General features: G+C 36.6%; 1 protein-coding gene across 1 annotated transcript in view; it reads left to right on the forward strand.

The window, feature by feature from the left end:
* The first annotated feature begins 9,438 nt into the window (after positions 1–9,438).
* The window catches only part of LOC128995809 (transforming growth factor-beta-induced protein ig-h3-like), a 24,937-nt gene continuing 20,926 nt past the window's right edge, over positions 9,439–13,449 (forward strand). Inside the window, exon 1 of the mRNA XM_054420827.1 lies at positions 9,439–9,504. Coding sequence (XP_054276802.1) covers positions 9,439–9,504 — 66 coding nt within the window. The remainder of the gene's footprint in view (positions 9,505–13,449) is intronic.

Consider the following 13,449-nt stretch of genomic DNA (forward strand, 5'->3'; position numbering starts at 1 on the left):
AGTTTATACTAATTAAAGGTTAAAATCCACTGTGATATGATTAAGATTTTCATAGGGTGATCACTGGTTTCGAAGGTTTATTTTCATGCTGTCTTTACGAAAATCCTCTTCCTAAAGGACAAACATTTAGTGGCAAATAGGACCACTTCATGCAGTGCTGAGGTATTTTTAATCATTATCTAACCCATGCTCAATGTGATTACAAAATGAAATGTTTCTCTCAATATTAACATTCCTGTGGGGGAATGTTAAATTGTGGTTAATGTAGTGGAAAACAATAGTACAAACTCGATTAATTTTGGAGTTTCATTAGTTAGTTGAAACTACAATCAGAACTGTGGCAAGTTATATAAACGCATTTCACTAATCGAGATGGATAGATTCTAGCACACTATGGAAATTACTACATACTTCTAATTCATGGAGGTTTATAAACTACAAATAATGAAATGCGAATTAGCCATAACTATAAGCTGCATACAAATAAAAATAGTGAAAACAATTCCATAAAACCATAGATAAAAGGGAAACCAACAAAACACTTTATAAACATTTTCGTACGCAATACGCAAAAAAAAGTTTAAAAACATAACCAAATCAAAATTCACCGATGAAAGGCAATCAAAAAAGCGAATTAAGTTGCAAAAAGCGTCGATAAAATGTAAACCCCGATAATTGAAAACGGCCATAAATCGATTACCGAAGAATTAATTTAGCCAGATGACCCTGATAACCGGCGACCTTCGGGAAGATAATGAAATTACTCGCAATAATGACGGGGTACAGAGTTGAAAATTGATTACATAATGACCACGTGTCTCGAGCGACGAACACCTACCGTTGTACGCGGTACGCGGGGAACTGCGGGATTTTAATATTCATGTAGCAATCATGTGTGATAGTTTATGTTACAATGATAGATGTAAGCTTATGTGAGGTAAGAATTTAATTAAGGATTCGATATATCTAGGCATTGCGTATTCTGTTTTAGAAATATATAACATTATTTATTAATAAAAAACTTTATGTTTCTATGCCTATGTGGAGGTTTTTAGACAGTGAATTGTCACAGTGGGCATATACGTCACAAAGGTTGACAGTGGATAGAGCTGGCTTGAACTAGATATGTTTAGTTATCAGCATAGGTTAATCGATCAAAACGTTGACCAATTTCAAACGAAAAAGTGAACATGCTAGAAAGTTAAAACCTATGAACCACATGTGGTAAAGTTGAGGACTGAAATTCGCGATGGTAAAAAGGGAAAAATCATAAATATACGATTTCTAAAAACTATATACTGTACATACGTTTTTATCCCATTTGCCACATTTTACATCCAATTAATTCTTAAATTCCCCCAAACAGTTGTGAATCAAAGTTTCTTGTTAGGACTTAGTTTCAGTTTATTTTTTTAACAAAATTGAATATTTCCTTACATCCTTAGCAGTTGGTCATTAATATTTTTAGCTGAGACTTTTTCAAGAATCTCAAATATCACACTCCCTTTATTTTTTAGTAACCGAATAATTCAGTAACATTTTCCTTGTCAATTTACTTGTCTACACATTTCAATCAAATACTTAAACCCCTCTTTCACTAACTGCTGCTTTGAACATAGTTTTTATTTATCTTCCTAAATTTCGTTCAGTTTCTGGACATTTTTCAAATACATCTGCATTCTTCGCGCATGTTTCCATGTCAAATGCATCGCCTTTGGAATGTGAATCATTTACTCAACTATGGAATTAACTCAATTGTTTTGCACACGATAACTCTCCACTTGCCCACATTTACCATTTCCACTACAAACAAAGGCAGCGGCGTTCAAAGATTTGCCGCCATAAATCACGCGCTCTGCGGGTTTGGCGGGTAATCACAGCACTCGCGATTATAAAGTCCTCATATTTATGGCACGCGTGGGTCTCCACGACCTTCTTAATTACAGACTCAATTGTTCAAACAACTGCGGCCACCGCCTCCTTGATCACACCGAGATTTATCGGCGCGGAATCGTTTAACGTTGCAGTATCCGGCGTTTGTAGTGTCAACGTGTAAATATAGGGAATGGATTTTATTCCTCTATGGTTTAAATTACTGATTTGTGATTAAGGATGAATATGTTTCAAATTTTTATTAGGTACGATAATTTAAATGTAAACCTAAGCATTAGTAGAGTACAATGTTGAAAGATGTTCATATCTAGGAAAAGGATTTCTACACGTTATCATTTTAAGTGTACCAAGTAAGCAGTTGAGTTATTTTGATCGGAATGTGTGAAAGAACATGTTATTAGAAAATTGTAAACGATTTAGCATGGATTTGCAAGCATATATGTTGTGGGGTAATAATTTCCAATTGTTTAGTGCAAACAATAAAAAAAATCCCGTTGTAGGTTAACATATTCACATAGTTCAACCATTTTTTTTTAAATCGCTGCAGACACATCTAAAAACTTTGTGGTAGGCCTACTGAAATTTAAATGATGTTGATCATGAATGTAAAAATCGAGATAATTTGAACAAATTAATCAACTTCGCCTTAAACAAATTATATTCTAAAATTATAAATTATTGATTAATTTCAAGGGAACACAAATGAGTATTTCTGGTGTAGGAACCATTTAAACACACCGTAGTCATAATTACACCGAACCTTATCGATTTCTCTATTGACAGCGGTTTTCACGCTGAAGTGTTAACTTTGAGCGTTGAGTCAACGCAACTATCTGTAGTGTCGCAACGTGCTAATGTGGAGTTATCTTTAATGGTTTTATACCACGGCAAAGTGTTGCTCAAGAGATAACAGGTGATGCCTCAGTGACGGATATCGCGGGAAAAGCAAACACCGTATTGACTCAGTTATCGGACTGGCGCGAGTTGAGTCACCTCGTCAAACCGTCGACTTTGGAAGGCAGATGAACCAGCTGTAGAATAAAATAAAGTTATCGAAAGTGGCTTGAGTTCAGTGACATCGTCCAACCGTTGACTTATGTAAAGGTAGACACCCCCTCAATATGAACCAGCACTGAAAAGAATGTGGGTGTTGTGAAAAAAAAATAATACAACTAAATTTGCATGCAGGAAAAAAGTAGTTAAAAAGTGCTAAAGTAGTAACTTTAGCAGGAAGAAATTATAATTTGCATTATTTTTCATCATCATTTTGAATGAACAGTTTAACCACCTTTGACTACTGATAAAGCTATAGACATTTCATCCCAATGTTAAGGTTGTGTCCAGTTCTTAAATCAAGTAGACATATTATATTAGAAAGCCACCAGCATTTAGGGCTGATTTAAATGACTGATTTCTATCCAATCTGTAGAACTTATAGGACGACTTATTGTATGCTATTGCACCTTTAATATATCGTGTTAATTATTTCAGTGACCATAAGGTAGAAAATAAAATGTTGGACACTAACACAATCTATAACTGGTTTACTCAACTACGTTTTTTTAATAAAAAAATTTGAGACTTCTGGTCCGTATAGATGGGATGTCTATTTTCGATATCTAAAAGTCAACGGCTGGCACCTAGGCACTATAAAGGCAATAGCTTAAAATCTAGTGATCTGGCAGAGAAAAAATTTTGGCCTATTGATCAAAGGGTTTTCTAATAGTATATTTAAATATAGAGTAGAGACACTAAAATCCAATAGAAAATGACAATCATTACCACTGCTGTCCAACAAAATAGTCTGGACTAACTAAAATTTATTCTTAGTACTATACAAGTCATGCACTGAACGTAAACATGTGACTCATATTTTCCTGCAAAGAAAATAATAGAGAATCATACCCTAAGATATCTATGGCGTGATTCACTAACAATAGTTGTGATGACAACAATGAAAAAGTAGGAGGAAAATTGTAAACAGCTGACTAGGAGCCAATAGTTAAACAGCTGGTGAAATCAGCTGTTCAGCAATAAACACATATCACTGTCAGTGGTAAATATTCTGTGTTCTTTGAATACACCGTAATAGAATGATTCTATTATTTTCTAATTAGAAAACATCTATTCGTTATAATAATGGACTAGTCTCCTAAATTACAACACGTCTATTGGTCAAACAATGAATTAAGAGAAAATCTAAATAATTTGCAAGTTTAGATTTGGTGTAATAGCAGAAACCTCTAAAATACTTCTAACTTACGATTTGTCTGCAGAAAATGTACGAATTTTATAAAACATTTAGGTGTACTTACTTTTTCTATTTCAAATTTTGAAGTAAAATTATATTTATTAAACTAGCTGTAGCAAAATTTTAATTCAACAAGAAGATAAATCGTTGAGCCTCTCTAAATCATCCCCAACATTATACAGGTAAACCTCCTTTCCTGTTTACATACCTAGTTTTAACGCAAGTTTTAAAGTAGTAGGTGCATGGATTTTTGTACATTAACTTTTTCATGTGTGCCTGAAAAAGAAGCATTGGCGATTATCCCTACTTCCTTCGAATACAAGCTGTGTGAGGGTTGGGATAGATTAGTTATTTCATATAGTAAATACATTGAAAATTGAAATATATTTTTTTGAAAACAATTACTCTAAAATAAAATGAAAATCAACTGAATACAAACAAAACTTTTAAAAGACATCCGGTACAGCTAAAGATTTGCTAAAGCGTTGGACTCAAAACACAAAAAAAAAAACAATTTCCTCCAGCAAATTTAAATTCAACCCTGAAACACGTATGTCAGTGCTAGCAAGCCCTACACAGGTCCAGTATCTATAGATATCGCCTCCATTCGTCAAACGATATACGGCCTGTCTGATCCGGTACAAATTGATACTACAGTCCCTGCAAAACAGCTGCAGCTTGTCACATGGACTGTGGAACTGTAGAACTGTAGATGTAACTAGTGATAAGGTACAGTGTTCTACCACAGACTATAGAGTCTGTGGTTCTACTGTGGTTGTGCAATACTGTCTGGAAACGAGGCCGGTGTTTATATTGTTGAAGAAGTAAAAAATGGTTGTCTTCAAGTGTTGTAGAGGAGAATGTTGTAAAGTGTATTAAATTGATGAACCAGTTTAACTCACTGGTGTGGGGAAGAAGACACATTGTGCGAAGATGAGTTAAACTAATTATATTACACCCTTGAAACTTACTACCCTTATTATGATACCTTTGAAGGATCAGATACTTCTTTAAGACTATTCAAAGGCAGCTAGGCTTCGATTTGAATAATCAAAAAGCTTAAGAAAGTTCCCAGAGACTAACCGGAGACCTTCTGACATTGATTTTACTTCGTTTATCGTCATATGTGTTGGTACACATTTCGTATTGGTAACGCTTGAAATGCACGATATCAACCAAATGTTTCTATCTTATTAAAGAGTAGATAATATCAATTTGTGTTTGGTTCAGAAATAGACAAGATAAATGCTTATGCGAGCTCGTAATTATATAGGTTCATTTTGTTGAAATAGTTATGAAATAAAATAATGCTGATAACGGAAAACTAATCCTCTATGTAGAATTTCTCAACGATGGAATTAGGAACATTAATAAAAGAATTGGACTTTGACCTTCAAGTTTTCAAGCGCAAAACGATGTTACATTATGGGAATCATTTATATGACACAATTCACCTACTTGGGCTACCTGTTTGTAAACAAAATATATACGCCTTTTACATCAAGCAGATGGAAGTAGCCTTAAATCGTCTTTAGATGATCGTTTATGGATGATTTTCTAAGGGACTGTGTATAATCTATGGACAAATTAGGTATGGATGATTATATCGTTTAATGGATGTATTTAAGAAAGAAGAAGTAGAACAGCGGCTACAGATGCTTGAACCGATGTTTGTCAATATAAGATTTCCTCTGCCCACTCGTGAGTCATGACAGGAAGAAGTTTTCTTCATCCGAAGATAAGATGACGAAACTCGCTGCAACGCTGGCCTGAGTCCAGAACTAGACTGGACTTTGGCCAGCGATCCTGCTTGAATGTGCTCTTCACCAGGCTGAGTGGCATTTCTCTTTTCAAAATGTGTTGGTATTTTGCGTTCGTTTACATCTACGCTTCAGCTGAGAGAAAACTCCGTTCTCGTTACATCAACGAAAACTAACAGTTACTCGGTCGATTCTTAATGCTTTCATCGAGGAAGCTCCTTTATGTAGAATCTTCTCAACGTTAGTATTAGAAACTTCAATAAAAAATGGGACAATGGCCTTCAATTCAAGCGCAAAATGATGTACGGTATGGAAATAATTTGGATGACATAATTCATGTACTTAGGGCTATACCAACTTGTAATGACCTGTCTATAATGATGCTACGAGGAATTGTAATTCACTTTCCCTTAGAGATTTTTTGTTGACGATAATAAATTCTTGAAAGAAAGCGATTCCAGTTCTAAAATCTATAAGGACTACTTCAAAATCGTAATTTTAACTTTGCATCTACTTCTCTTAGGTACTATACAGAATGACAACGCTATGCAAAAATTCAACTGTTTATACCAACTAGCAGAAAATTGACTAAGCAAACTAGTTTGCCTTATATTTTATACCTGTTGTATCTTTATTATCGTCCTTAACATTCTCCCATTATTGACACAAGTGTGGATGTAGAGACCTAAATTTTGGAGGAACCGAGTTGTCACGGTGCTCGTCTTTAAATTTTTGAAGGTTGAGAATTTGACGTACCGTAATATAATCAAAGATGTTAGTTAGAGATAGTAACTAGACTAGGTAATAGATTGTGTCCTCAAAAAGAACGTACCACTGCCAAATGTGTAGAGACACTATGAAACGTGATTTGTCTCAAAATGACTATAAAACACATTTTCCTTCAACAAGAATCTGTTCTTGATTCTTCTCCACTCACGTCTCGATGCATCGCCACTCAGTCCACACATGTTATTAGCATTACACGCAAATCTCTCGACCGGCGGCGCGGCGTCCTGTGAGAACCGCGGGCGATAACTTGCCATAATAGCTCGAGCCGCGCACGCAACTCCACTCATAACCGATCCAGGACTTCCAGGAAACCGCACGATCTGCTACTGAAAACCGGGAGTTCTGATCCAAATGTTGACTATGTGAACTCAAATCTATCTTGACAATGGCTTTAGGTTTTGAATTTTCTCTCCGCCAATCATGGGCTACTGAAACATTGATTTGGATTGAGTATTTTAACGAGTATAGAGATTGACCAGAAAACGGAAGGTAGGATGTCAAGATGTTTAAATACTTTATTACCAATTTTCTTTTTCAATCGTAGTTGAAAGATATACATCGAGTTTTAAGAAAGTAAACTCACATAAAGGCACACTTCAGGCCGGAATTTTTAAGAAGGTGAGCTTAGAACGCAGTGAAATCACCTGAACGGAGATTTTTGGATCAGACGAAAATGAGACTGTTTGTTGGCTAGGACGAATCATTAAAATTCCAATAAATAATCTGGATTTAGGTTCAGTCCGCAAAAAAGGTACTGTCTTTCTCTAGATTACACGGACGCAGTGACGTAGCCAGGGGGGTCCTAGGGGTCCGGACCCCCCCCTTCTTAAATATATTTTTTTGTTAAATTAAATGTAAAATTATACAATCATACTGTATTGACGTTGGGGTTGGTTACTTTCAATGCCAAGAGAGCTAAAAAACACCGTTTTAGGGTCTATATTTTAAAAATTTGTCTCGGACCCCCCTTATACCTACCCTCCATATTTTGAAATCCTGGCTACGTCACTGACGGACGTATTTTTGATTAGCAGATATCAGGCAATTCCTATAACGGCTCAGTTACTCAAATATTATATACCCCTCTAGCTCTCCAATAAACCATCATCATTACAGGTAAATTATTATTAACTTTCAGTCACATATCAAGCTATAAGCTCTTCATTCAAAACTTCGAAACACGAAGAGATGAAGAATTTCACCAACATAGCATCGGTTTCAACGCGGCTGTTGCAAGGAAACGCTAATTCTTCACATACATCTTCCCATACATCTTCTCGCTATTGAATTTTAATAGGGATGCAGCTGCGCTCTGTAGTCCCAGCATACCGCGGAGGTGCGATATTTTAACAAGGGTCATCGACAGTCGGTGTCGGTCGCGTAATTCTCTCACGCGTCGTGGCAGGAAGCCGATCACGAATTTAATCAACAGGCTTTGCATTCCGATCAGAACTTGTGTTAACACTGGATCATTGATTCTACGCTGGAGGTTGTTACTAACACGGTCTGGGCACTGATCATTCATAGGTGGTCTGCTTCTGGATGTATGTAAAGCATTCCTTGATATTAAAGTATCGTCAATTGCTCAAAACACTTCGATCCATCCCATCCTTTTTATGTAGCTTGGCAACTTAAGAGTGGATGTGGAGAGTGGAGTGGATAGCTTGGTAATAATCAGTAGACTGCCTGTGATCCTGACAAGAATCCAAATATTTTCAATTGTTCAAGACTGGGCTCACCTATCATAGAGAAAATTTAAATGGACTGTCACCTCATCCGTTTAACACTTGCATGTCATTTATGTCCGTTTAAAATACGCATTCAAATTTCTCAACGTCGTAAAAATAAGGCTATTGGGTTTTTTTCATAACTGGTCCTGGATAAAACAGCTGATGTTAGACGATAATAAGTATACTAAAGGCATTTTGTACTTATTCAACACTAACCCTTCTCTTATTTAATAGTTAAAACACGCAGAATTGTATCCCTGTCGCTATTTATGTCATAATGATGAACAAGCCAGGTTCAGTCAACAGTTTTATCTAGATGATTTATAATCACATTTGTGAAGATCGGATGATGAAGATCCAAAACTGTCTTCCCAACAATCAAGTTCTCTTCTACAACTTCAAACCAATCTTTCCTAATTCAGGAAAAGCTAGACGTAACACCTGGTCGCTTCCATCCATCCAACAAGGGTGTAAACAATATCACTACAAATATCACAGTCCGTTATCGGTGGACACTGGACAGGAAATGTCTGGTTGTTTTACTGTTATTGCACGATCGCATCCTACCAGCTGTCCAGCCGCTGGATCTGACCTTTGGATGCCACATCTATGCAATGATGGATCCCTGCGGTCCATTCCCCATCCGGCACGGTCCACTGGGGATTTACATTCAATAAGAGGTCTGCCTAATTTATTCCTTGGTGAGAAACTAACCTCACAAACTGATGTTGGGCGCGAGATTTTTACACAATGAATGAAGGCTGCTAGGCTGCTTTTGTCTATGAGTTTTTTAATAGTTTAATTTTGAGAGCAAATTGGTTGACGCTTACTTCGAAATTTGGCGTTTCTTACATTGTAAAACTATTCAAATTTCTTCAAAATATTATTTATCGTTTATGGGCATACCAATGCGTCTATTTCATTTTAATCCTTGAAACCCCTATTAACAGGAAAATATGTCTCTATGATCATTGTCTCTTACACTTGTACTTACTGGCATGAATCAAAGAAGACAATGGATGGACTTCAAAAACACGCCATCAACGTACTTGATCTCTCGTACTGTTTTCTTGTCATGAAGGTACCACTCTGGTTTTCTAGATACCAATTTGGCACTATATGAAAGGACCTTTTTGAATATTTGATTCCCTCTGAAGATTTGAACGTTTTAAACGAGTGCCAATTGCCAAGCTCAGAATGAACCTGAAATGGTCAACTAGTCAAAACCTTGAAACTTTAAGGAACATTTTTTCCATTTGCGTTAATGACATTTCAATGGCTCATGATTCTACTGAGGATGCTATACGACTTAAATTCTTCAGCCTTTCGTTTCCAACATTTCAGTACAAGTTACTAGTGACACCTGGGCCATCCAAAATCCAAACTGACTTCAACCTCCTTCCGACATAGAAGCCGATGAGCATGCCCATTCCCCAAGCCTCAAACCAGCTCAATCACCCATTATACGGAGCCGGACATGTTTACGGGCTGCCGATTTACAGCTAATACCATACACAGGCCCCCGTGTCAACGGCATTTACATACCACACGTGAAACTACCAAAATTGCCTCCGCCGGAGAAAACTCCGTCTCCTGTCATCCATGAGCGCGGCGCTCCGGGCAACAACATCATTAATTATCAGTAATGATACCGTCGGATTGACCACTTTGCGCGTCACATGGAAATCGATTTGGTAATGTCCGATCGAAATATTTACCGTGTTCGATAAACGTGTAATTATGGACGGACCGCTTTGTTAGCTCCCCGGCCCGGCTTTCTCCCGGCTTAGTGTGCGTGTGTAACTCGCTGTATGTGTGTGTCGGCAAACATTTGTCCAGCTTATTACCTTTTCCTGTAGTCGACTTCAGTTGTGCCGCCGACACCGTATTGTCGGTTGGAATAACCTTTTGACCTATTTCATGGTTGTTTGTAAATTATGTGGTGATGGTTCTATTTTAAGCAGTTTTTGAATAATTTAGATTTTTACCGTAGTTTAATTGATGAAGAATGCTACTGGTCTTGTGAGAGCGTGGAATCCTTTATTAGTTTAGTACCGAGTTGAAATCCTTACAATTACCAGTGGATTTAGGTACATATATGAAATGCGTAAATCGGTTGTTTGAAACCGATGCTACGCTCTAACCACAAACTAACTTATTACTGCAATTATCGGCAAATAAGACAGTTAACCATACAACGGTTGGTACATTATGACAAAGTAATGTTGTTGTTAACCTATGGACAAAACTCGTAAGCAGTATTTCAACATTTCAAGTCTTCAAGCAGCGACTATCACCTTTGGAAACGAAGCTATCTACACTTTAGTACGAAACTGCTTTATCTTCTCCGACTGAATTCTTCATGGCTGTAAAAGTAAACGCTAACTTTCATCGGACTCTAACTACTCCATAGAAATATGGCGTCATATGTACCTTCAGTAATTCAGGAAAGTCATTAATGAGATGTCCCTAGTACCAAGAAACGTTATTATAATTATACTAGTGGCTTGTAGGGGCACTGGCCCCTATAATATTCTAGTAATTATTTTGTACAAATTATTAGTCTCATGGGTTACCCTAACTTGAATAATTGTTTAACATTTTTATATATTATAGCCTAATATGTATTATTACATAGCTGCATTAAGCATTTTGATGTCTGCTCTGTTTAAAATAAAAATTCCAAAGGACTGTTTATGAGGTGTGTTTATAATTTAAACTTTCTAATCGTAATACAACTAAAGAACATTTTCAATATTAATCTTTATGACTATTAATTAAATACATATAAATTTCGTTGAATATAGACAAATTCACTTCGAAAAAACACATAGAGATAATGTCATCCTCCAAATTGTAAAATGCAAAAACTCTCTGTTTTACAGTATCCATATTAAAGTAGATTCCTTGGTCTTTATTTGGTAGTATTTTAACATCATCTGGCCGCTTTACCCGGCTAAAAGCAACATAAAGCTGGCCACTGGGTAAACATTGGTTTTTTTCCAAATAAATGAAAACTTTTGTGAAGGTTTGGCCTTGCGCTTTATATAGAATAGCGAGAGCTAATCACAATGGGAATTGAATCCTTGTAAACTTAAACGGCATATATTAGCATCTGTAGATATTAGTTTTATTTTGGCATCAAAAATATGTTCCCTTTGCCTACTCCAGTAATTCCTTCTAACTTTTTTCAGACATACTTAACACAACCAATCGTACTCCATTAACTAACTGATTCAGATCCTTAAAATTGTAAAAAAGTCTATTTCAGCTTTATAATACAGTTAGTATACATATTACAAATTACCATATGCTTTAAATAAAGTTAAACCACATGTTTTAAAGTAAACAAAGCAGACATGACCTTGGATTCCCATGCTATTTAAATGAGAATTAATTTATTCCGTAATAACCTTTTGGTGCATAATTAAGGAAAATGGCTAATTTTCCCCAAAATTTCATGCCCAGACCTTTAAAATGAGACCTCTCCCAGCTTTCTACGGCCTCCCGTTCACTCACAATTTCATTGTAAAATTTTGGGCTTACAGAATTAGATATATAGATTAGAGACACAGAGCTCCCAATGAATAGTTTTAGTCAACATTCCCGTTTTGCGGTCTACTAGTTGCGTTTACAAGGTTTTTCTTGTGTAAAAACGACAACCTTCATGAGGATCTATAGCACAGCCTAGCTTCTGTGCATCTACACAATTATCTCACTAATCACTGGAGTCATTCATAAAAGGCGTAACACGTTCCGTGTACTTTAGACATTTAGTTTACAAGAGCTCTACTTCTCTTCTTGACCAACTATGCCTAATGTCAGTTTATTAAACCAGTCTTATCTGGCACGTTCGCAAAGCATTGTGGCGTCCCCCAAGGATGCATGTTGGGTCCGATTTTATTCTCCAGCAAACACAGTCATCAGACGGCTCTGTTTTATGGTTACAACTGGTACAAGACCGTGTCGGAATGCCGTAGTGGCCGGTCCGCATGCGATTCATTCACTAAAAATAGCCCGCCAGTAAATCATTATGCAAATGGCGCTCAGACTTGCTAATAGGAACAGTTCCCTGTCACAGGTCTTCGGTGTCACTGTTTGTCGGGAACGGTGTCGAATCCGGTTGTCTTCGGTCGGTTTCGTAGCTGTTACTAGGAACAATGAGCAATGCGGGGTTTTGAGACGGGAGATACGTTGTTGTCCAAATGATGCATTGTGAGTGCAAATGCGGACTGTTTGCTAGAGAGTTTCATAAGTGAGTGTTGCACGATGGGATATTCCTGTTACCTTGGTTAGGTAAACCATTTTGGCATCAGCTATGTCAACATTCTTTTAGTTTTGGACAGATGGAATGAAATGGATAGATGAGATAGTGCTCGCCTAAAAAAGCTAACTCGTTCCTATGATAAGTCTGTGGGTTTTTGATGGTTCTAAAGTAGATCAATCTTTTCTTCGTCAGAGGACATTCAAACGTCCTTGATTGTGGCGCTTATAATACATAATCATGGCTAAAAGATCGGATCTTAGTCAGTAACAAAGACACATAATGCTCTATTCTCTATTAACTTTGCCTATCAATACAACTTCAGTATCCAATAGTCAATGCTATTACTCTATTCAACACGTATAAATCCTTCATATTACAACGCAAACATTATGTATACCATTCTGTAAACTGGTTCATTCATAATCTGTACGTACAATATAGGAACGATAAAAGGAAGAAATCATTGTTCCTATCTTTGGACGGCTAATTCTGGTTAGTCGAAAGGAAATTTCTAAAACATATTGTTGCTACTGTATTTAATTGTTGTTAGAAGCATGTCTAATTTCCAGGATCGTAACGGCAAAGTTTGAAATCCCAGCCAATAACTTCAACCGATTTAATCTACCTGGCCCAACTACCTAACTAATCAAACACCAAACATCCCGAACCATCAAAACACCAGTCACGTATTGTCAAATATTTACGGGTGTAATTATTATAAAACCGCACGAGATACAATAAACTCGGGTTGTACAGCCC

This window comes from Macrosteles quadrilineatus, unplaced genomic scaffold (genome assembly GCF_028750875.1).
Source record: "Macrosteles quadrilineatus isolate MER2022 unplaced genomic scaffold, UCM_ALF_1.0 Scaffold_5__1_contigs__length_97177068, whole genome shotgun sequence".
Classification (NCBI taxonomy): Eukaryota; Metazoa; Arthropoda; class Insecta; order Hemiptera; family Cicadellidae; genus Macrosteles; species Macrosteles quadrilineatus.